Source organism: Chenopodium album, chromosome 26 (assembly GCF_948465745.1).
Source record: "Chenopodium album chromosome 26, dcCheAlbu1.1, whole genome shotgun sequence".
Taxonomy (NCBI): domain Eukaryota; kingdom Viridiplantae; phylum Streptophyta; class Magnoliopsida; order Caryophyllales; family Amaranthaceae; genus Chenopodium; species Chenopodium album.
This window is the reverse complement of record NC_137859.1, coordinates 7,729,574-7,753,533: the sequence shown is the minus strand read 5'-3', so window position 1 is coordinate 7,753,533 and position 23,960 is coordinate 7,729,574. Positions and strand designations below refer to the sequence as shown.

Here is a 23,960-nt window from a genome sequence, read left to right as displayed (position 1 = left end):
AAGACAACATTTGATCCAATTATTTCTAAAATAAATTGATATCAACTTAATTAAGTTGAACCGAACATAGCCTATGCCCTGGTAATTAACAAATTTCTGCTAAAGCTGAATTAGCAGATTTTTTATTCAACAAGACATCAACTGCCATAGAGGTGCTAAATATGATCTTCATGTCTTCCTTAACAGTGAGATGGCTGTTATTTCAGGCTTTTTGGGTTAACTCCAGAGATTGAATTGTCTCTTGATCTTTGTTGGGACAACTACAAACAAAGTGGTTTATATTGGAAAGAGCAAACAATAGACCTTTCTTTGATTGGAGGTGATTTGGTCCTTAAGGAATTGATTGGAATATAAAGATCAACTTTGAACTTTTGAAGTAAGGCTAATGGAAAGAAGATGATAAGGGAACAAAGATGACAAGCAAGGTTGTAAGGGACAATCATCCACAATGTTATTGCATGCTCTGACTCTTCTAAGGCATATGGATTTGGTTTTTCAGCTAGAAATACCAATCACAACACTTATTAGCACAAAGGTTAAGGAGGCTGGTAATCACAACAGCTAACATCAAGTGAATGCTTGAGCCCTACGCAGCACAGCACCATCAAACCTTTAACAAATACCACCCACTAGGGCACTAGGTGCTAGAGTCAACCGTCAAGATGAGGGATAAGGTAATGACTCTCGTCTAGGTGAAAGACTCAAAAGTGATACAATTTAAGTAAGTGACAGCACCATGAGTGTATAGTATAAAAGCTTTAGCAGCTTAATAAGGATCGAGAGTGGAAAAACAGCTCATTCTTAACATACCCTGTTTTCAAGCAAGTCCAAATGTCATACATATTAGCTACGATGCTCCCGAATAATAGGATGTCTAATCAATCTTTTTGCCTCCCAATCCATTCCTTTCCACCTTTTCTTGTAATCATACGACATCATGTTTGAAACTCAGTAAAGCATCAAATCATAAGGTCCACACTAAGCCACCAGCTCACTCATCCTCACACAGGACGGCTCATGTAATCATCGAAAACATTCTGCTTTATATCTAACACTTTGCAGGTCTTAATTATAACTTCTAATCAGTTTTGCCCTTCCAATTCACCCTTAAACTAGAAACAAGATATTTTTCGGAACGTACTACAATTATTTTTTTTTTCACTTCTAAGCAATTGTTAATCACTCAATATCACTAATTTCCAACAACTACACTCTATATCAAGCAAAAAATCATAAAAACACGAATTCGCAATCATAATATACCATTAATTGACAAGAAATGAGAAAGAAAAACATACAAATGCGAGCAACATTAGGATCCTCATCTTGAATCTCATCAGCTGCCTGCAAAATAGCATCAATATGGGAAGCACGGCCGAGCGAAGGCGGAACAGCTCCAGCGAGGCCGCTAGGATGGCGCTCATGAGTAGGAGCGGCGGTCCGAAGCTGCTCTCGCCGGAGAGTAGCTCGAACAAGGCGTTCCCAATTATCGAGAACTCTTGCCATATTTTTTTTCGCTTCAATTACAACATTCGAAACCCTAGCTCAATTGAGAAACCAATTGCGTGATCAAATCGATAGTAAAAGGGGGGAAATTGGAGTATTTGAAGAATGAATTAGAGAGAATTAGGGTTAAACTGTTTGAAGAGTTAGAAGACAAAGGGGTGAAGTGATGATTTGTAGATTGAGAATGGAGGAGAGAGAAAATGGGGAAAAACTTTTGAATGAAAACTGAATGGGAAAAAACAAATTATGTCAACACACGATATGGTGGTGGTGTGGTGGACTCAAAGCTTTTTCAGTTTCAGATTAAAGATCGCGGAAATTGGAGGACTTTAAGCTTATTTTAGGAAAAGGGGATTTAGGGACTGTTCTCGTACGTTGAAATTTAATTCACTTCAATTTAGCTCAGCTCAGCTCAGTTTAGTTCCTTACCTAATTTTCTTCTCTTATAAAATATTCATTTCAGTTCAGTTCAGTCCAGTCCCTTTTGCGTTGTAGTGTTGGCACCGAACCTGGGCTAGCCTTGCTACCTCCCTCGCGACAGGCCTTATACGTCGTCGCCCCTACACCTAAACCACGAGCCCCCACCCTGAAACCCACCTCCTCCCAAGCGCTAGGGAGGGATTCTTTTTGGGGTTTTAGGGTGGTGAATTAGGGGAAGGGAGTGGGTAAAGATGGCAGGGGGAGGGGCGGATCGGCTTTGTCGATGCAGGGGAGGGGTTTGGGCGCTGACGGGAGAGGAAGGAGGCACTACTAGAAATTGGCCGATTTTCGACAGACACGTTTTAAGGTAAGAGAAGGTGCTCATCGGGAAGGAGAGAGGCGACAACTTAATCAATCATCCGTAATAGTCCTGCTGCTTAATCAGCTCATCAGTTACTGCTCTTGGCAATAAGTCCTCGCTTTTTAAAACTTTTTCTGTGAATTTATATTGCTTATATTTGATTGCTAAGTGAAGGATATTTTCTTTAGAATCTTCAGTTTGACTCAGAAAATACTCTTCACTTCTCCCACTTTCTAATTCATTGTGTCGTTCTTCCTGGACGAAGCTTACCAAGTCGCCATTTTTGACGGCATTAACAAGCTTTTCATCCATTCCCTCCATGTCTCGCCAATTTCCCCTCTCTCTCTCCCTTTTTTTTTTTTTTTTTTTTTTTAAATAAAAATAAAAATGAACTAAATCAATTGCTGATAGAATGATGATCAGTTTTTTTTTTTTTTTAATAGAATTTGAGTTTTGAATTTTGGTTGACTAGCATTCTTAATTGGGTTCTCCTTATTATATAATTCGTATAATATACTTTGCTTTTTTTTTTTTTGAATTAATATACCTTACTTTACTACATACTAGTTGGATTTCTTAGCTTGCTCATATTCCTTACGTGATGAGTTAGATTTATTTCTGTTTTTTTTCTGGGTATTGTAATGAGTAAGATTTACTTTCAATTTTATGTAAACTTATGGTCATAAAATTTCTTAATTTCTTTTCGTTAAGCTTTTAACTTTGGCACAAAATGGAAGAAATTATGAGACGTGTCTATTTTAACCCTGCATTAACATTTTTTTTATTATTATTTTTTATTAGGGAAATTCTACATTATATAATTTTGCATTCTCTAGGCTGTGTCCCATCTTTTAAAATATTACACATTGTAACCCTCAGATATAATTAGTAACCATACGGTGACCTTGCTGTTATCTCACCGTTAACAAATTTCGTTATGTTGTTTTAATCATCGTTAGTAGAGTCCACTCTTCACTAATTAATATTTTTTTTATCGATTTAAGTGGTAAAAAATGTTTCGCTTAAAGTTTTGGGGCCGTTTTGGCCCTTAAGAGTCCAAATTGAGTTAAGTTTTTCCAAAAAAAAAAAAACGTAAATGTCTTGTTTTAATTTGCGTATTAAGAAATGTACGATTTGCATTTGAAACATCTTTTAATACGCAAAACGAGACATTTACGTTATTTTTTTGTCAAATATGATTTCAAGTTGGATCCTTAATGGATAAAATGGCTCCCAAAACCTATGACGAAATATTTTCTAACAAGAACAAAATAATTAGTGGAGATCGGGCCCCACTAACGGTGATTAATGACGTAACGAAACTTGTTAATGATGGGGTAACAATAAAGTCACCATATGGCTATTAATTAAACATGAGGGTTATAATGTGTAACTTTCAAAACGATAGGGCGTAATGGAAAAATTCCCTGTTTTTCATATTAAGAAACGAAATTTGTTTTTCATTGGGGCAATTTCGTGAATAAATCAATTTTTTTCATTATTGTGGGCTCTACAATTGAAGTTGAGTAAAGTTGTTGGGTTATTTACGAAAATACCATGTGAGAAACAAATAAAATTTGTTTCTCACTAAGAGAAAGTGGGGCATCCTCAGCATATTGTAAAAAACACAAAATTAGAGGATTATAACGTAGAATTTTTCCTTTTCTTTTTTATTTGTGACTCCACAAACATATACAAATCCCTATTATCTGTGATATCTACATTACTACATAGCTGGTATTCACTAACCAATTCATATTTTAATCGATATAATTATTATATTGTGAATGTCAACAAGTTTTTATTTTTATTATTTTATTTTTTATTGAAAACAAATCAATTGGCTTTTTTTTTTTTTTTTTTTTTTTTGAAAGAAATTAGCTAATTTAGTTATATTAATTTTAAATCTTGGAGGATTATACTTGAGATCTAAAATCAAAATATATTTAAACAATTTTCCCTTCATGTCTGTTCACAGTCTTCACACACAATAAAAAATAATTCCTCCAACAGCCTAATATAGCAACAATTATCATTTTACCAAGTTTTGTAAGTATTTCATTATTACTTTATTTGCACATGCATGCTTTCTCTTTATATCTTTCTCCTTATCATGTTAATCTCTGTACTCATCTTAAAGTATGTGTCTTCTCCTTTATTTCTATATTAGGGGAACAAAAGAATTAAATTGATCATATATTGTATATTTACCTATCAATCAAAATTTTATTTTAGCTAAACAAAATGTGATTTTATCATAGGTAAATGAATATTGTAATTGGAATCATCCATCTTCCATCATCCCTCATTCATTTTTGCTTAACTTTCCTCTCAATGTATTTTATAATCTTACTATAACCATTCCTTTATTATTCTAATTTTTCATTACTTAATTGGAATGAATTAGTGTACATAACGTAGTAATTCTGTAAATAGGGAGAGGAATGAAGTAGTTCATTTGATCATACTCTACATTCCAACTTTATTAACGTATTATGTACTTTCTTCCTTTTATCAATTTAGGATTTGCTTTTGCTTGGCTTGTCAACCTTTCACCACTTTTAATATTCGTTACCGCCAAAACAATTATTGAATATCACTATAAGATGGTCACGTTTCTGTAAACTTTTAAAATTTAATTCCTTAAACTTTATAAAATTTCATAATATTTGTTGTGCCAAAACAATTTAGAGCTAGTTTTAGACTTTATTACTTTAAATTTCATGTCATCTCATGCACATTTGATATACTATATCTCCGTTTTATATTATTTGCAACGATTAGACATTTTTCTTCACTACTTTATGTCGAATCGTTGTAAATATATGAAACGGAGGTAGTATTCAAAATTGAAGTTGTCCATCCATTTTTGCTTTACTTTCTATTCAATGTCATCAGTTATATGATTGGTCAACAAATTCTTAAAGATATAAGTATATTACTTATAGAATATAATCTTTTTGTATTTTATTCCTTATATAGTAAGACAGGCATCACATTTGAAAAGGATTAAATAAAGTGATAAAGTGGGTACCAATTTTATTAACGTATTGTAAACTTATTAATTATTCTTTCTTTTTGTTATTACTTTAAAAATTGTCTTTCACTATTTACAAATGCCAAATGCCTATCCACCTCGATGAAAAGTTTCGGAATTAATCCTCACTTACATTTTAACTTTTTTAAATTTGAAAGCTTTTAACATGACTTACCATATCCTATCTTTAGCTCTTTAAATATTATTCTTTGCCACAAAATCAATCATTGAATAATACTACACAATACTCACGTTTCTTCAACTTTTGAACTGATATAGACATATAGTTCTTTATATACATTATACTTCTACCACTTTAAATTAAAGAAGCTAAAGTAACTGCTCAAAAATAGAAGCTTATTCACTAAAAAATATACTTCGTATAAAATAAAGGTGATGGACAAGGCTTACTATGACAAGTAGTAACAATTACGAAGTTATTTTATTAGAATGGGGACGTGAGACTAATTTTTTTTTTTTTTTTTTTTTTTTTTTTTTTTTTTTTTTTTTTTTTTTTGATAAGAGACTAATTTTTAAACTACCTACAAAAATTGCGGAAAACAAAAGTTAAGTTGATTTATTTACAATTGTGCCATTTGATAAACAAATTTTGTTTATCAAATTGATAAACTTGAATTTTTCAGTTTTTAATAATGGAACAAGAACTTTTCATTATACTGCCGCAATAACAGGTGATGGTCAGTTAAAATAATTTGTCAATTATTAGGCTCAATGTTTTCATATAGTTTTTTGAGTCAAATTTTCAGCAATACAATTATAAATGATCTAATTCAAAAATTCTAAAGATTTGACGAATAATTGAAGGATAATATGGAACAAAACTATTTTGGTAGTATGATAGATGTCCAAATAGTTTTAATTTCATGATGAGAGATGAATATATTAGCCATTATAATAAAATAAATTTTAATATATTTATCTAAGAGGGATGAAGAATTAATAATATATGTACAAAAAAATAAAATATAAAATTGTGTACAGTGCTCATCGTACACCCGGATAAATAAAAAAAAAGGCGGAAAGAACATCATGTGTTTCATAAATAACATACATGTATTTGACAAAGAACATGTTTGTATTTGACAAAAACATGCATTATCAAAGAACATAAAGATATAATTAAAAGAACATGATAATTAAAAACTTAATAAAATTTTCTGAAAAATTACACATTATTAACGGAAAAAATTAAGAGGTGATAAAAAATCGAGTAAGGCCGGGCTATATCATAATTTATCGTGCCCAAACCCGTAGAAAAGTAGCGGATTTTCGGGCTTTTTTCGAGCCCGGTTCGAGTTTTAACTATAAATGCATTTTTAGGTTTGCACAAACCTACCCTATTTCGGGCCAGATCAGGTCGGGATGCGAGTCATGCCAATGTTGATCACCTCTTAAAAAATCCTTACCAAAGATATCATTTCGCCAAAAATAGTTTTCTATCTCTCCATAAAAAAATTCAACTTCCCATAATAATTTTTGAAATTTTCTATCTCTACATTATAACTTATGTTATTTAACATATGTTGATAAACATATATGTTTTTTTGGGTTAAATAATACAAAGTATATTCTTCGAATTTTGCGTGTATGTTCTTTAAGGTCTTAGTGACGCCCAAATTCTATTTTTATTATCATATGTTATATTTAAATTAATTTTATTATTCTAATCAAACTCAAAGAACATACAATAATAAAATTAAGGGAAATTCTCAATGGTAGCTTTCTACTTTTGCTTAATTTCAATGGTAACCTATTTTTTTCCGATTATCTTTGGTAGTACCATACTTTACAACTTCTCATCCGTAACCTTATTGATGTTTTTCCGGTAAATTTCTGTTAAATTTAACTTAGCTTACTACTCAACCATGGTTAACTGTTTCAATAAAAATAAAGTACTACCTCCGTTTCATGTTTTTTGCAACTTTGCAATATTTTATATCCATTCATAAGATGTTGACAATATTTTATATCCATTCACAAATAATGCTCAAAGTTGCAAAAAAACATGAAACGGAGGTAGTAAAATAAAATAACCATTCATAAACAGCCCTAACCTCCATTGACAATCACCCAGGCGCCACCCACTGACCAAAATTCTCGCTGGCCATCGTCATTCAACACCCCCTTTCCTCCGTTCACCTTCAATCAACCCCTCTCGCCGGCAATTTAAACAAGAACATCAATTATTTCATAATTCAAAAAAGAACATCAATTATTTCATGATTTAAATCAAAGAAAGGTGCTATCAAATTTGTGGGTTCGTCAATTTTTTTAGCATTTGTATCTTCATTACCCAGAAATGAGAGTTTGGGGTTACCTTTTGATTAGTGGAACATATAAATTTAGTGATTATTTGACCGAAATTTTGGGAACTAGGAAGGTCAAGTAAAAATTCAGTTTTGGGGGTGGAAAAGCCACTAAGAATAGCCATGGCATCATCAAGTCGTCAATTTGCAGAACTTTTGCTTTCTGGAGAATGAGTCGACGGTGGGGACTAGTGAAAATAGAGGAATTAACCTTCGATTCACATGAATTTGATTTGAATTGCTCGCGGCAGTGGTTGATCGAAGGTGACCGGAGGGATTGGGGGTGCTGGTTGTCAATGGAGGTCGGGCTGCTTGAGAATGGGTTTCAAATTTTTATTTAAAATTTTTATTTTAATTGAAATAGTTAACCATGATTGAGTAGTAAGTTAAATTTAAAAGAAAGTTAACAGATAAACATCAATAAGGTCACGGTTGAGAAGTTTTATAAGTATGGTGCTATTAAAGATAATCCAAAAAAAAATGGGTTACCATTGAAAATAAGCGAAAGTAGAAAGTTACCATTGAGAATTTTCCTAAAATTAATTTAAATATGACATATGATAATAAAAATAGAATTTGGGCGTCACTAGGACCTTAAAGAACATACACGCCAAATTCAAAGAATATACTTTGTATTATTAAACCCAAAAAAGCATATATGTTTATCAACATATGTTAAATAACATAAGTTATGGGTGTTGTTATTTGTCGCTCCCATTTTACCGGGTAACGCTCCCTTTTTTTCTTGAAATTCCAATCTTACCCTTGATATATAAATACGGTTTTTTCATTCCCGACCCACATTTCTCACTTCTTTACTTCTCTCTCTAACTCTCTTACTCTCAAACTCTCTTACTCTCTAACTCTCAAACAATTTTTTTGTAAAAAAAAAAAAATTCAAAAATTGTTTTACATGGGTGATTCGAGGCGGATTAGGCTAAGATTCGGAGGGAGGACTTCTGGCGGAGCTGGTGGCAGCGGCGGAGGCGGCGGCGGCGGCGGTGGAGACGAGGTAAAATTTTTTTTTTTTTTTTAATTTCGGATCCTGGAACTTCCGCCCAGAATATCCGGAAGTTCCATGGAGGATCCGCCTGGAATTTCCGGATCCTCCATGGAACATCCGGAAATTCTGGGCGGAAGTGTGACATCCGCCCAGAATTTCCGGATGTTCCATGGAGGATCCGGAAATTCCAGGCGGATCCTCCATGGAACTTCCGGAAATTTAGGGCGGAAGTTCCAATTTTTTTTTTTTTTTTTTTTTTTTGTTTTTTTTTTTTTTTTTTTGGCCGTTTAAAAAAGGTGTTAATTTTATTTTTTTTTTCGGATTTTGTTTTGTTTTTTTTTTTATTATGAAGTGTTATTATTATTGTTGTTATGGTTAGTATTATTATTATTATTATTATTATTGTTATTATTATTGTTATTATTGTTGTTATTATTGTTGTTGTTATTTTGAAGTGTTATGGTTAGTATTATTATTATTATTATTATTATTATTATTGTTGATATTATTATTGTTATTATTGTTGTTATTATTGTTGTTGTTGTTATTTTGAAGTGTTATGGTTAGTATTATTATTATTATTATTATTATTATTATTATTATTATTATTATTATTATTATTGTTGATATTATTATTACTATTATTATTATTATTGTTATTATTATTGTTATTATTATTGTTGTTGTTGTTATTGTTATTATGGTTATTATTGTTATTGTTATTACTAAAATCGGATTAATTTTTAATTTTATGTAGATCGAGGGTTCTGGTGCTCGACATGCAATATCACGACGTCTGAATGCGTCTGTTAGGAGACAGACATCTCGATCTTCACTGGCTCAGCCCGAGCAGCAGCAATACGGGTCTACTAGTGGTTGGTCGAGAGACCAACAGTCTGGTAGTAGTCGGCCCTTGTACTCTGCAAGTGGAGCACCCATATCTGACGAGGAAGACGAATGTTCGGGTAGTCATGCTGGTGACCGGGATGAAGAACAGGACCCTCAGGATTACCATATGGTATATAGGGGTCAGTTTGGGAGATTTGTTGGTAGTGGGTCGAGTCAGCCTACTTCCAGCTCTGCAGAGGCATGGTTAGTGCAGGAACCGATGCCGGGTGGGCCTGAGGATGGGTCAGTTATCCCTAGTTTTGGCGGTCACGTGGCACGATATATCTGGATGGAGCAGGAGCGTAGTGTTTTGCGCTGTTTGAGTAGGACAAAGTTATGTTCTGACTTGTGTACTTGGCGAGGCCGTCAATCTGTGGAGGCCATTGCGGAGATTGATGCTAGTTGGTTGTCTCACTTGCCCGGCCTGATGTTTAAGAGACTTGATTGGCCGTTGATTTCTGCTTTTGTTGAGAGGTGGCAGCCAGATACGAACACCTTTCACATGCCATTTGGGGAGATTACGATCTTGCTGCACGACGTGTACAACATACTTGGGTTACGGGTTGCAGGCAATATGGTGTCCACTACTCCTAGCACGGACGTGTTACGGGACGAGTGCTCGGTCACCATGGATATGACTCCAGATGATCTGTCTGAGGTTTGCGGCACAAAGACCATTTGGCAGGGTAGTGGGGTGTTGACTGATAAGATTTTTGAGTCGACGTTGGCGGTCGACCGGGATTTTAGTGAGCAGCTTGATGCATACTTGTGGTTAGTGCTTGGAGGTACACTGTTTGTAGACAAGAGTGGTAACCGTACGCATCCTTCCTTCCTCCACGAGCTATGTCACACGGATGTCCCTATTAACGAGTATGCTTGGGGAACAGCTGCACTGGCCTACTTGTATCGACAACTGGGCACGGCATCACGGAAAGGTGCTGATTCGATTGCTGGTTGTCTCACGCTTCTGCAAGCGTGGATTTACGAGTACTTTCCGTGCTTTCGGCCACAGCAGGGTACCTTGACCCGGGACCTTCAAATGCCTCGTGCGTCTGCTTGGGATGTAGGAGCGGGATGTCCTAGCAAGAACCTGGAGCGCCTGTTAGCTTTTCGTACTAGGATTGATGCGCTTACCGACCGTGAGGTGAACTGGCTACCGTACGGAGCTGATCCTGCATTACGAGTGCCCCCCACTTTATTCATTGGCTGCATCCAGTACCGTAACATCATTGAGCCGTACATGCCGGATAGAGTGGTCCGCCAGCTTGGTTTCGTGCAAGGCATTCCCCGCGAGATCATCAGGCCAGAGAAGGCCAAGAGGCCGACTAACTTGAAGATGTATCGGGTAGACTTCCCGACTGAGATGACAGCTGTGTTGTGGAATAGGTTTGTCCCTGGGGTATCTCAGAGTGTTGTTTTAGGTGCCCTACCCAGGCTTAGTGCTGCAGCTCCTTCGGTTGCGCCCGGTTACATGCAGTGGCTGTACAGGTTTTCTCACCCGCGGGTATCTCCAGGTCCAGGAGTTACAAGCAACCTGCCTGAGCGGACTAACACTGATTACGTACGTATTAATGCTTAATATTATATTAACAATGACTTCTATTAATTTTTGTGTTATAATATGTTATTGTTTTATTTGCAGTGGATGGGTCGGTCCATGGAGATTCACCAAAGAGCACTAGCTGAGTATCCTGAAATGTCGAGTGAGACTCGAACAATGACTGAGCAACTTGTATTTGATTGGAAGTCAAAAATGGGACTTTAGATTATTTTGATTAGATGTTCTGTTAGTGATGGTTTTAATTATGTTATGAACTTATTTGTATTTTATTTTTAAAAATGTAATGTATAAACTGGACACTTATTTTATTTTATATTTGATGTTTTGTACAAATATCATGTTAGATTAAAAGCAAATACATATAAAATTAATTTCATAAATCTAATTTTCGTACAAATGTTCAAAGTTAGTGAATGTACATTACAAACTACCTAACTAATGCATCCCACATGTCCCTTCTCAATTGATATGCTTGATCCCATCCGTTGACACTATCCTCGTGGTGTTCCGTCCACCAACCGGCGATCGGCGGGAGTGGTGAATCAGGTACAAGGTCAAGACGGATAAAATGTGATCCACCAACTGTAGCAATCACAAACTCTCGAGTCGGTGACCGAACCCCGTTGCGTGCCCTAAGCGGTAAGACTGTGATGCATGGGTAGTAGCAAGTTGGTACTAGGCCTACTCCGAGACAAATCACCCTTGCGTTGAACCACGTAGCAATAGGAAATAAATCTTGAATTGTAACCATCCAATGCCGCTCCCCGACAGCCCCACCATCCCATCGAATACGCTCCACGTTCATCCAAAGTCGCCCAAGCCCGTAAATCCGTTCGTACAAATCAGGATGACCAGCGACCTCGTTTGCTATTGTTTCCCGAGCGTCAAACCACTTATTTTGATCGCCAAAAAAGAAGTCGGCGACACAACGAAAGCCACAGTTCCCATCACCAATGACATCCTTCCAAGATGAAATGTACGGCAACATTGGGGCTGGAAGCAAGTTCAAATACCTGCATTGACTAATGTCACTTGGATCTACAACACAAAATTAAAAGATAAATTATTAGTAAAGCTACACGTATTAAGTTTACATATTTTTATATTAAATATAGAATTTTAGTATTACCTGGTTCTGGGTCACCACCACGTTGAGTGTGTTGACGGTTCACATGCTCGAAATAGCTACGATCACGCCTGGTGTTATTTTTTTTCGGCCGACCACGAGGGTTAAGGTTGATATGTGGTTCTTCAAGGTGTGAATGATCTGGATGTAGCTCCTCTTCAATGATTCGCGTTACATTTCGACGTACGGCCGGGTCACTTTCCATGACTTCGTCGATTAGGGACCGAAAATGTGCAGCCTCCTCGGTCGAATCATTTACCACTTCAGGAATGTTACCACCATCACCAATAACCAGTGTCTTCCAGAAATAATGAATTTGGCTGCTATACAATCCCGTCTGTGCAACTATCGAATCATGTATCTGGCAAGCACATGGAAGACCATGGGTCACACGCATAGCACATCCGCACCGTTCATGGACCTGGTAACTCAAATCCCGCATCCTTTTCATCTCCTTATCCAGAACTTTCAAGCAATGTTGAGACACGTCGCGCATGAAAACATATCCAACTAGAAAATTCTGGTTTGTCGGTGTCACGCCTACTACCTCAAAGAAAGGCATGTTATATCGATTGGTCTTGTAAGTAGAATCCATACCTATGACATGTGGGTATGTGCGGAGTATGTTGACCATGATCGGGTGCACCATAAATGCATGTTGCAAAACGTTGTGATCATCGTTCGTGACCCAGTAAATGTATTTACTCTCTCTCGCCAGATGAAGAAATTGCTGAACAACTCCTCTTCCTTCGGACATCTCCATCCTGAAGTCATTTCGGCAATTGTAAATGTGTCGGATGTTTGGATGATCATCAGGAAATTGCTCGGCAATAGTGGACATGATGTTACGGGGAGCAACCTTGGACTTTGTCATGTCCCGCACAACCTGTTTTGCACCCGGACTCAATCCGCTCACTTTACGGTGTCCCTCTGGGTACACAATCATTGGGTGGTTATGTGTCCCGGTGTGATCATTTTTCGCAATGATCTTCCAACTTTCGGTGCTGACATCATAATATATCTTGATGTAGAATGGACAACCATTAGCTTTGGTTTTGGTGTCCTTCCGTATCGCGTTCTCCAAATCTCTCGGCTTGCTCCTTCGTGACCGATCACATCGCAAATACCGATACGGCCGACCATAAATGGTTTTGTTATAAGACGATTTCACCAATATAAATCCCAATTTTATGGAAACACCATCAGCCCATGTAACAGCATCGTCAAATGTAGGAAAAAACGTATCGGTGACAAAATTCCCACTATAATTCACACCGTCACCGCCTTCCTCAGATTCCATATCCTATACAAATTAAAACAAAACATGCTTTATGTCAAAATAATAATAATAAAAACAATAATAATAATAATAATAAAAATAAATAAATAATAATAATAATAACAATAACAACAATAATAATAATAATAATAATAATAATATTAATACAACAAAATTACATTAATTATCAAATACTAAATCAATAATAACAAAATCAACAACAACAACAACAATAAAAATAACAGCAACAACAACAATAATAATATCAACAACAACAACAACAATAATATCAACATATTAATAATAATAATAATAATAATAATAATATTAATAATAATAATAATTAAACATATTACTAATAATCATATTAATACAACAAAATTACATTAATTATCAAATACTAAATCACAACAATAATCACAAGACATATGTTGATAAACGTACTTTAACAATTTAAAAAAAAAAAAAAAAAAAAAAAAAAAAATAAATAAATAAATTTTGGGACATCCGCCTAAAATTTCCGGATGTCCCTAGGTACATCCGCCTAAAATTTCCGGATGTGCCTAGGTACATCCGCCTGAAATTTCCGGATGTACCATGGAACATCCGGATTTTTTAGGCGGATCCCAACTTCCGCTTGGAATTTCCGGATGTTCCATGGTACATCCGGAAATTTTAGGCGGATGTACCTTGGACATCCGGAAATTTTAGGCGGATGTCCTACTTACCGAAAAAAAAAAAAAAATACTTACAGAATGATCCGACGCATTCTCCGGCGTACGTATGTTCCACTCGCCGTCCATGACCCAAGACCCGTCGGAAAATTTAACGATTTTTGAAAATAGAAATTTTAGGTGGTCGTGGGGACCGATTTGGTTGCAAGGTCGTGGGGACCGATTTTGGGAAGCTCAGGACAACAATGTCGTGAAGTAAGGGTACCGTTTCATGTATGGTGTCCAAATGGGGAACAAGTTCATTTTTATAACCCATATTGCATAAAGGGCATAGTGGTAATTTCAAGAAAAAAAGGGAGCGTTACCTGGTAAAATGGGAGCGACAAATAGCAGTTGAGTAAGTTATAATGTAAAGAACATATAATTTTACTCAAAGAACATATTGATCACACTCAAAGAGCATATTAAAGGTATGTTCTTTCTCAAACATAGGTATGTTCTTTCCGCCTTTTTTTGTTAACCCGGGTACACCATGAGCATGGTGCACCCGGGTGCATTATCTAATTTTCATTTCCTTTTATAATCTCCTTCTACTATGGCTATACTGGTGTGACTGAAAATATTACTCAAATATTCTCCTCACGTACACTAGTTTTATTAGTTAGAGATATATACATGTAATTTGATGTAAACAACATTATTACATTTGGATAGATTTTCAAAACTTTTAAATATTCAACATATTGCAACATCTATAAATATTGATCCATGGAGTACTATCCGTTCATGAAGTCTCATAATCTTACAATGTCAAGTCTAAACAGGCAATATTACATAAATTAAACTAGTAATCGCGTTGTTAATGTGTTTGTAGGCTTGTATCATAGTCTTAATTCATTACATATCTCACACACTTACATAAATGTTTTAATACTAGCTTTCTCATACAATCTGTAGCAAATATAGGCTATAGATGATAAAAGATTTGATATAAAAATATAAATAAGTCGGAAAAATCACAAATAAAATTTTTAGATATTGGGTATGTGATGTCATGGAAAAACCATTGCCTTGAAAAGAAGATTCGGCCCATCCAAGGTACAAAACGTTACGAACTTGCAACTTACACAAAATTTTAAATAAAACGGATGTTCAGTAAATTACTGAACAACCGTTATAAAGTGACAATAAAATGTGCAAAAGTTACACTAAAACGGACAAAAGTTACCCTGACATATATAAGAGTTATTTATGCTTCATTGATAAATATGACAAAAGTGATACTAAATTTGACAAAAGTGACACTAAATCTGACAAAAGTGTACCCGATGTACAGTAAATTACTGAAAACCGGGTGTATACAAAAGTTATTCTGCAACTTATTTCCCAAGGTTCACATCACTCCCACACATTTATGTACTCAAGGGTATGGTGAAGGATTGAAGTCATACAAGCTTTTGCTCAATAATCAATAAAGAGATAATACAATCATGTAATGCATGTGTGTCGTCTTACCAACCATAAAAAATGGCTTTTTATTATATATAGACTACTTGTAATCAACCCTAAAAGATGTTATTACAAGTCTCACAATAATCAATTTAGAATACCAATTGAATAGAGAGTAACTTCCACATAAGTATACTATCACCTTCCTAATGCTCCATCAATTAGAGGGTTACAAAAGTTGTTTAGACAACTCAAAAGAATCCCAAGGAAAACTTATACAAGGCTTTTAAAATCATCAATCCAACACAATCCAATACAAACCATTTTCATTATTGTGTAAAGGTGATAGCGTACATAGTCAATCTCATTCGACCTTTCAAATGAAAGAATTGAAGTATATATTGGAGACACACTACACGCACACCATTTTCTACTTTCTTAGTATACGTACATCATACACACAAATCATCATTACCAAAATACTAGAAAATTAAAACTTATTACAACAAAAGGACACACCTAGACCCATATAAGTCCAAGAAACTTAATTGATGAAAAGCAGCAAAGAGAATTTTATTCTTGCCTTCCTTTGTTGGAGAGAAATGTAGGACAAACCATTTTCATCCATTTTATTGTACGGGTACCAAAATGCGAGAAAAACCTATGACCACCAGGTGCTAGAAATCTGACGACAATATGTTTCCGCATTAGTAGCATTAGCAAAGAGCATGATACCAAAGTGTAGATAGCGATCCACGGCTTAACATGGATGGTTGTAGCATACACTCCTGCCATAAAAGTCAATAGTGTTGTGTAAAAAGATATTAAGAGCAGCATGATGCTGAAATCCATTAACATCACCGATTTGCATTTATCGCCAGCAGCCAGGATCCAAAGAAGACAAAATAAGACCATTGTTGATAGGCACATTGACGATATATCAAAAAACATAAAAGCTTGAAAAGCCACCGCATTTACAAGAAGTGGAGTCCCTATAAGCTTTTCATCTTTATTTTCTTGGATTGCTCCACCGGGAACAGTAAAAGCTCCTGTGAACGTTATTGTCGCCAAGAGAGCTGCTATTACACCCATTGTGTTCACATAGTCTTTCATATCTGTTGTAGAAATGCCAAACATACTTCGGTAACCTATCAATTCAGAATCATTCAAAAGAACTTCTAACTGCACCAAATGAAAGTGATCCAAGTTATTTTTTCATTCAGATGAAGGGGGCGTTTGGTTAGTGTATTTTTTTGGATTGGAAACGAATTCAATTAAACCAATACTGTTACAATGTGTTTGGTTTGAAAGCTTGGTAACAATTACCCTTAGGTAATGGTTACCCCTTTTTTGTTACCTCTCAAAAACTTGGGGTAACAAACACCCTTATCCTCCTCTTAACAAATACCCTTTTCATGGTTAAACCAAACAAATGAAAAGTTAATAGCTGATTAATTCATTTTCCCTTTCTTATTTGTTTCCTTTTTTTCTCACTCCATTTCGATTTTCCAAACCAAACGTCCCCGAAATATGTAATGCCATATGCAATAAAGAAAACTTTCAAGACCCAGGATCTAATATATTATGAGTAGGAATTATGAGTAATATGAAATAACTAGCGAATTCTACAATGATTTGTTAAAAAGAATTAATTATATTCATAACGAACTTGAAGATTTAATGTTAATATCATTTCTATGCTTATATATATATATATACAGTGCCTTTTTGGTGCAGCAGGCCACATGGTGTGGCTTGCTAAAAATAATGGGAGTTACTGGTATTGTCAAGGTTACTTGTATTTTTCAGGTGTTACTTGTTTTTTTTTTTTTTTTTTTATTTCCAGGAGATACTTGTATGATTACTTATTTAGGGGTTACTTATAATTTTTTTTTTCAAGAGTTATTTACATGGATTACTTATTCAGGGGTTACTTGTTTTATTTTTTTTCAGGAGTTACTGATTACTTGTATTTTTTTAGGGGTTACTTGTTTTTTTTTTAAGGGGTTACTTGTATGGATTACTTATTCAGAGGTTACTTGTATGAGTTAATTCAAGAGTTACTTGTATGATTAATTATTCAAGGGTTACTTATATGAGTTACTAGCTTATTTAAGGGTTACTTGTATGCATGGGTTACTTGTATGAGTTACTTATTCAAGGTTAATTACTTGTATGAGTTACTTGTTCAAGGGTTGCTTGTACGTATGCCCTATACCAAACCAGTAACACCCTACAAGTAACCTCGACCAAAATTAGTAACACCCTACAAGTAAACCCTGACAAAAACCAGTAACATCGTACAAGTAACTCTTGAAAAAAAAAATTGTATTCTGGGTTACTTGTTTCAATTCTGGAGTTACTTGTATTCTGGGGTTACTTGTATGGAACACTTGAATGGGTTGAGTAACCCCATATCAAAATCTCGTACCAAACCAATAACACCCTACAAGTAACCCCTGACCAAAACTAGTAACACTTATACAAGTAACCCCATAATACAAGTAATACCTACAAGTAACCCCTGACCAAAACCAGTAACACCCATACACGTAACCCCAGAATACAGGTAACACCTACAAGTAACCCCTGACAAAACCAGTAACACCCATACAAGTAACCCCAGAAACAAGTAACACCTATAGTAACACCATACAAGTAACCCCTGCCGCACCATGTGGCCAGCCGCATACAAAAATTTGTGATATATGTATATATGTATGTATATGTGTGTGTGTGTGTGTGTGTGTGTGTGTGTGTGTGTGTATGTGTTTGTGTGTGTGTGTGTGTGTGTGTGTGTGTGTATATATATATATATAGGAAAGCTCATGTAAGAACCCTACTCTATATAAGAACCCAATCGTATATAAGAACCAATCTCAACCCTTTATTACTTTTGATCTAACCATCTAAAATGATCCTTTAGTAATGGCAATTCTGTAATTTTGAAAAATTCGTTTTTAGAACATATAAAAGAAATTTAGTACATAGAAAAAAATTTAGAACATAGGTAAAATTTTAGAACATAAGCAGAATAAATTTAGAACATAAGCAGAAAATTTTAGAACATAAGAAAAATAATTTAGAAGGTAGCAAAATTTAGAACGTAAGCAAACAAAAAAGTTAGAACATAAGAAAAACAATTTAGAAAATAACTTGAAAAAATAATAAAATAATAGCATAAGCTGAAAAAATAATTTAGAACCTAGGAAAAAATTTGGAACATAAGCTGAAAAAATAATTTAGAACATTGGAATAGATTTAGAACATAATCTAAAAAACAATTTAGAACATTGGAAATAATTTGGAACATAAGTTGAAAAAATTTAGAATATAGGAAAAAATTTAGAACATAAGCTGAAAAAACAATTTTGAACATAGGGAAAAATTTAGAACATAAGCTGAAAAAATAATTTAGAACATAACCTGAAAAAATAATTTAGAACATAGGAACAAATTTAGAACATAATCTAAAAAACAATTTAGAATATTGGAAAAAATTTGGAACATAAGTAGAAAAATTTTAAAATATAGGAAAAACTTTAGAACATAAGCAGAAAAAAATTTAGAACATAAGGTAGAATTCCCATAGGCGTTCAACATCACGGTTACGATCTATTTGAGCTCCATCTCTTTTGGCAAGTTTTTGCTACAGAAACAAGCAATTTACAAAAATTCAAACAATAATCTAGGACGAAATCTAGAGAAATACTTGCATATTGGGAAAATAAAAAAAATTATAAAAAAAAATAATAATAATAATAATATAAAAAAAAAAGCCTCTAAAGTATAAACCATAAAAGCACCCCTAGGCACTAGCTTCAAAGATAAATTAGGTAAGAATTAATCTAAATACATACAATTGACGTAATACCTTAATGACAGCAATCAAACCAGTCTTGAACTGAAGGACACCTCTGCCTTCACTATTAGGATCCAGATTCTGTGCCATAGAATATGCCTGCTCACACACTAGAAGACAGTCCAAAGGTATTTACATTAAAACATCAGCAGGCAATATAGATTGTAGGCCAGACATTGCTGATTTTGCATCAAACTTGTGCCACAAGACCATGCTAATAATATATACGTTAAAGCAGTACTAGCTAGTAAAAGCAAAAGGAACAGCATTACATCAATGGGAAATTCAATGCCATTCAGCATCTTACGCAAAAGACCTATGACAGCACTGAGCTAATAGTGCAGCTGCCTAGGCATTGTACAGCACCAACACAGTTACTATTTATTGACTGTTATATGATTTGGAGGTTTCAAAAATATGAGAACATTTTTGCATGTTTTCCCTTACATCAATTCCTACGTAAAACTTTTCTTGCTTTGAAATGCAAGGGAAGCAGTCTAAACAACACAATGAAATGAAAACAGTAAGAACTGATCAAACAAGTGCAGTAGCTTCCCAAATTCAATAATTTGAACGATAAAATAGTACATTTCATGCTATTAATTTATATACTATTATTAGCAAGCGCAAAAGAGGGTGACATCAAGGGGAAAACTACAATAATTTGCACATTCAAAAGCAGGTGAAGCTCTTTAACCATGATGTCTGTTATGTACTGTAGAGGTGGAGACTAAGAATTGCATTCTTCAATTATGACATAAATATCCTCATAGAAAGCTCACAATGAGCCATGGTATAAAAACTCGGCTGTATCGTCGCGTTTCCCCCGATATGTAACGAAATTTGAAGTTACCGAACAGAGATTTAGCGTGTTGTAACGGGGTATTAAAAAACACCGCATTTTTTACCGATACGGCCGATACACCTCCGAATCACCCAAGATATAGCTTGATTTCGCAAGTTTAATCACTTAATTGAACATGTATTGCAGCTTCCATGGATGCGAACTGCTAGACTCCATTGTCAAGTTGTTGCAGACTCCAAAGAGAGATAAAGAGGGACAAAATTAAATGCTAAAATTGTGGGGTAGGTGAAGGGGGAGTTAGGTGGGACATCTGTCCACATATTATGGTTCCTTTTATTTACATCTTACTTATTTCTTGACTTTTTAATCCCACTAAGGAAGAAGTCACGTGATGATTTAGATTATTTCAATTTTCTTTTTATATTTTTAAATTCCACTACTTTACTGACGTTATTTTTAGTTTTCCATTTCAATTGTTACGTTATTATACGAATAATGGAATTTAAGAAATAGATGACAATCAATTTAGTATTTAAATTATTTTTTTTTAAATAAAACTTAAAAAACTCTAAAACAAAAATTCTACCGCGATGACAGATTCCCGGTCCGCGATCAACGCATCATTTCCGATACCGCAACACCGCGACCTTTCCCGCGATCGCGACCGAAACCGCATTTTTACACCATGCAATGAGCTCAGAAATGATGCCCCATGTAAATTCAAAGTACTTATAATTATATGCGCGGCTTATAAGAGATATGTGGAGGATTTAGGTAGTTAGGCTATGTTTAGTTCACATGATCTCATCTGAATTTTTCTGATTTGGTATGATCTGATTTCCATATTAAACCAAACTTTGACTTAATTTGTACACTAATCCGTAAGATTTTAAAAGTGAATATATATATATATATATATACACATATATACATAGATTTTATGTATATATGTATATATGTATATATGTATATATGTATAGATATGTACATATGTATAGATATGTACATATATATACATATATACATATATGTACATATATATACATATATGTATATATATATATATATGTAGTTTAAGATATTCAATGATAATAAAAACAAATAAAAAGACAACATTTGATCCAATTATTTCTAAAATAAATTGATATCAACTTAATTAAGTTGAACCGAACATAGCCTATGCCCTGGTAATTAACAAATTTCTGCTAAAGCTGAATTAGCAGATTTTTTATTCAACAAGACATCAACTGCCATAGAGGTGCTAAATATGATCTTCATGTCTTCCTTAACAGTGAGATGGCTGTTATTTCAGGCTTTTTGGGTTAACTCCAGAGATTGAATTGTCTCTTGATCTTTGTTGGGACAACTACAAACAAAGTGGTTTATATTGGAAAGAGCAAACAATAGACCTTTCTTTGATTGGAGGTGATTTGGTCCTTAAGGAATTGATTGGAATATAAAGATCAACTTTGAACTTTTGAAGTAAGGCTAATGGAAAGAAGATGATAAGGGAACAAAGATGACAAGCAAGGTTGTAAGGGACAATCATCCACAATGTTATTGCATGCTCTGACTCTTCTAAGGCATATGGATTTGGTTTTTCAGCTAGAAATACCAATCACAACACTTATTAGCACAAAGGTTAAGGAGGCTGGTAATCACAACAGCTAACATCAAGTGAATGCTTGAGCCCTACGCAGCACAGCACCATCAAACCTTTAACAAATACCACCCACTAGGGCACTAGGTGCTAGAGTCAACCGTCAAGATGAGGGATAAGGTAATGACTCTCGTCTAGGTGAAAGACTCAAAAGTGATACAATTTAAGTAAGTGACAGCACCATGAGTGTATAGTATAAAAGCTTTAGCAGCTTAATAAGGATCGAGAGTGGAAAAACAGCTCATTCTTAACATACCCTGTTTTCAAGCAAGTCCAAATGTCATACATATTAGCTACGATGCTCCCGAATAATAGGATGTCTAATCAATCTTTTTGCCTCCCAATCCATTCCTTTCCACCTTTTCTTGTAATCATACGACATCATGTTTGAAACTCAGTAAAGCATCAAATCATAAGGTCCACACTAAGCCACCAGCTCACTCATCCTCACACAGGACGGCTCATGTAATCATCGAAAACATTCTGCTTTATATCTAACACTTTGCAGGTCTTAATTATAACTTCTAATCAGTTTTGCCCTTCCAATTCACCCTTAAACTAGAAACAAGATATTTTTCGGAACGTACTACAATTATTTTTTTTTTCACTTCTAAGCAATTGTTAATCACTCAATATCACTAATTTCCAACAACTACACTCTATATCAAGCAAAAAATCATAAAAACACGAATTCGCAATCATAATATACCATTAATTGACAAGAAATGAGAAAGAAAAACATACAAATGCGAGCAACATTAGGATCCTCATCCTGAATCTCATCAGCTGCCTGCAAAATAGCATCAATATGGGAAGCACGACCGAGCGAAGGCGGAACAGCTCCAGCGAGGCCGCTAGGGTGGCGCTCATGAGTAGGAGCGGCGGTCCGAAGCTGCTCTCGCCGGAGAGTAGCTCGAACAAGGCGTTCCCAATTATCGAGAACTCTTGCCATATTTTTTTTCGCTTCAATTACAACATTCGAAACCCTAGCTCAATTGAGAAACCAATTGCGTGATCAAATCGATAGTAAAAGGGGGGAAATTGGAGTATTTGAAGAATGAATTAGAGAGAATTAGGGTTAAACTGTTTGAAGAGTTAGAAGACAAAGGGGTGAAGTGATGATTTGTAGATTGCGAATGGAGGAGAGAGAAAATGGGGAAAAACTTTTGAATGAAAACTGAATGGGAAAAAACAAATTATGTCAACACACGATATGGTGGTGGTGTGGTGGACTCAAAGCTTTTTCAGTTTCAGATTAAAGATCGCGGAAATTGGAGGACTTTAAGCTTATTTTAGGAAAAGGGGATTTAGGGACTGTTCTCGTACGTTGAAATTTAATTCACTTCAATTTAGCTCAGCTCAGCTCAGTTTAGTTCCTTACCTAATTTTCTTCTCTTATAAAATATTCATTTCAGTTCAGTTCAGTCCAGTCCCTTTTGCGTTGTAGTGTTGGCACCGAACCTGGGCTAGCCTTGCTACCTCCCTCGCGACAGGCCTTATACGTCGTCGCCCCTACACCTAAACCACGAGCCCCCACCCTGAAACCCACCTCCTCCCAAGCGCTAGGGAGGGATTCTTTTTGGGGTTTTAGGGTGGTGAATTAGGGGAAGGGAGTGGGTAAAGATGGCAGGGGGAGGGGCGGATCGGCTTTGTCGATGCAGGGGAGGGGTTTGGGCGCTGACGGGAGAGGAAGGAGGCACTACTAGAAATTGGCCGATTTTCGACAGACACGTTTTAAGGTAAGAGAAGGTGCTCATCGGGAAGGAGAGAGGCGACAACGATATGGTCGGGGATTAAGTTGTAAACATATGACAAAAAAAAAAAAAAAAAAAAAAAAAAAAAAAAAAAAATCAAATCGCTTGTTAAATTACAACAATAAAAAAATAAAATAAGAACTAGAAAAATCTAAAGGAAAATTTGACAGAAACAACCTTTTAAAGTGTTCTCTTTATTTAAAACAACCTTTTAAATATTTGTTTACAATTTCATACCACATTATAAT

General features: G+C 35.0%; 3 protein-coding genes across 4 annotated transcripts in view; 1 reads left to right on the top strand and 2 right to left on the bottom strand.

Moving 5' to 3' along the window:
• Nucleotides 1–2,958, bottom strand: part of LOC145618038 (callose synthase 10-like) — a 42,435-nt gene extending 39,477 nt beyond the window's left edge. The window contains exon 1 of the mRNA XM_081672816.1: nt 1,299–2,958. Coding sequence (XP_081528942.1) covers nt 1,299–1,506 — 208 coding nt within the window. The 5' untranslated portion in view covers nt 1,507–2,958. The remainder of the gene's footprint in view (nt 1–1,298) is intronic.
• A 5,421-nt stretch (nt 2,959–8,379) lies between these two features.
• On the top strand, nt 8,380–11,467 carry LOC145616741 (uncharacterized). The gene is made up of 4 exons (XM_081671482.1): nt 8,380–8,663; nt 9,412–9,672; nt 10,252–11,103; nt 11,185–11,467. Exons 1-4 carry the CDS (start codon nt 8,565–8,567, stop codon nt 11,305–11,307), a joined length of 1,335 nt encoding a protein of 444 aa, XP_081527608.1. The 5' UTR covers nt 8,380–8,564; the 3' UTR covers nt 11,308–11,467.
• Nucleotides 11,468–15,915: 4,448 nt separating this feature from the next.
• LOC145617804 (callose synthase 10-like) lies at nt 15,916–23,749 on the bottom strand. 2 transcript variants are annotated; one of them, XM_081672557.1, is made up of 3 exons: nt 22,703–23,749; nt 19,506–19,603; nt 15,916–16,813 (listed from the first exon to the last, which is right to left on the bottom strand). In XM_081672557.1, exons 1-3 carry the CDS (start codon nt 22,908–22,910, stop codon nt 16,205–16,207), a joined length of 915 nt encoding a protein of 304 aa, XP_081528683.1. In that variant the 5' UTR covers nt 22,911–23,749; the 3' UTR covers nt 15,916–16,204. The 2 variants fall into 2 exon arrangements, with proteins under 2 accessions (XP_081528683.1, XP_081528684.1); XM_081672558.1 differs by lacking the exon at nt 15,916–16,813 and adding an exon at nt 19,003–19,280.
• Nucleotides 23,750–23,960: the final 211 nt, after the last annotated feature.

Coding starts and splice junctions, on each gene's coding strand:
- LOC145617804 (XM_081672557.1), bottom strand. CDS start 22,910: ATGGCAAGAGTTCTCGATAATTGGGAACGCCTTGTTCGAGCTACTCTC. Junction 19,604..22,702: donor TCCTAATGTTGCTCGCATTT/GTATGTTTTTCT, acceptor ACTGTCTTCTAG/TGTGTGAGCAGGCATATTCT. Junction 16,814..19,505: donor GTTTGATTGCTGTCATTAAG/GTATTACGTCAA, acceptor CATTTGGTGCAG/TTAGAAGTTCTTTTGAATGA.
- LOC145616741 (XM_081671482.1), top strand. CDS start 8,565: ATGGGTGATTCGAGGCGGATTAGGCTAAGATTCGGAGGGAGGACTTCT. Junction 8,664..9,411: donor GCGGCGGCGGTGGAGACGAG/GTAAAATTTTTT, acceptor AATTTTATGTAG/ATCGAGGGTTCTGGTGCTCG. Junction 11,104..11,184: donor AGCGGACTAACACTGATTAC/GTACGTATTAAT, acceptor TTTTATTTGCAG/TGGATGGGTCGGTCCATGGA.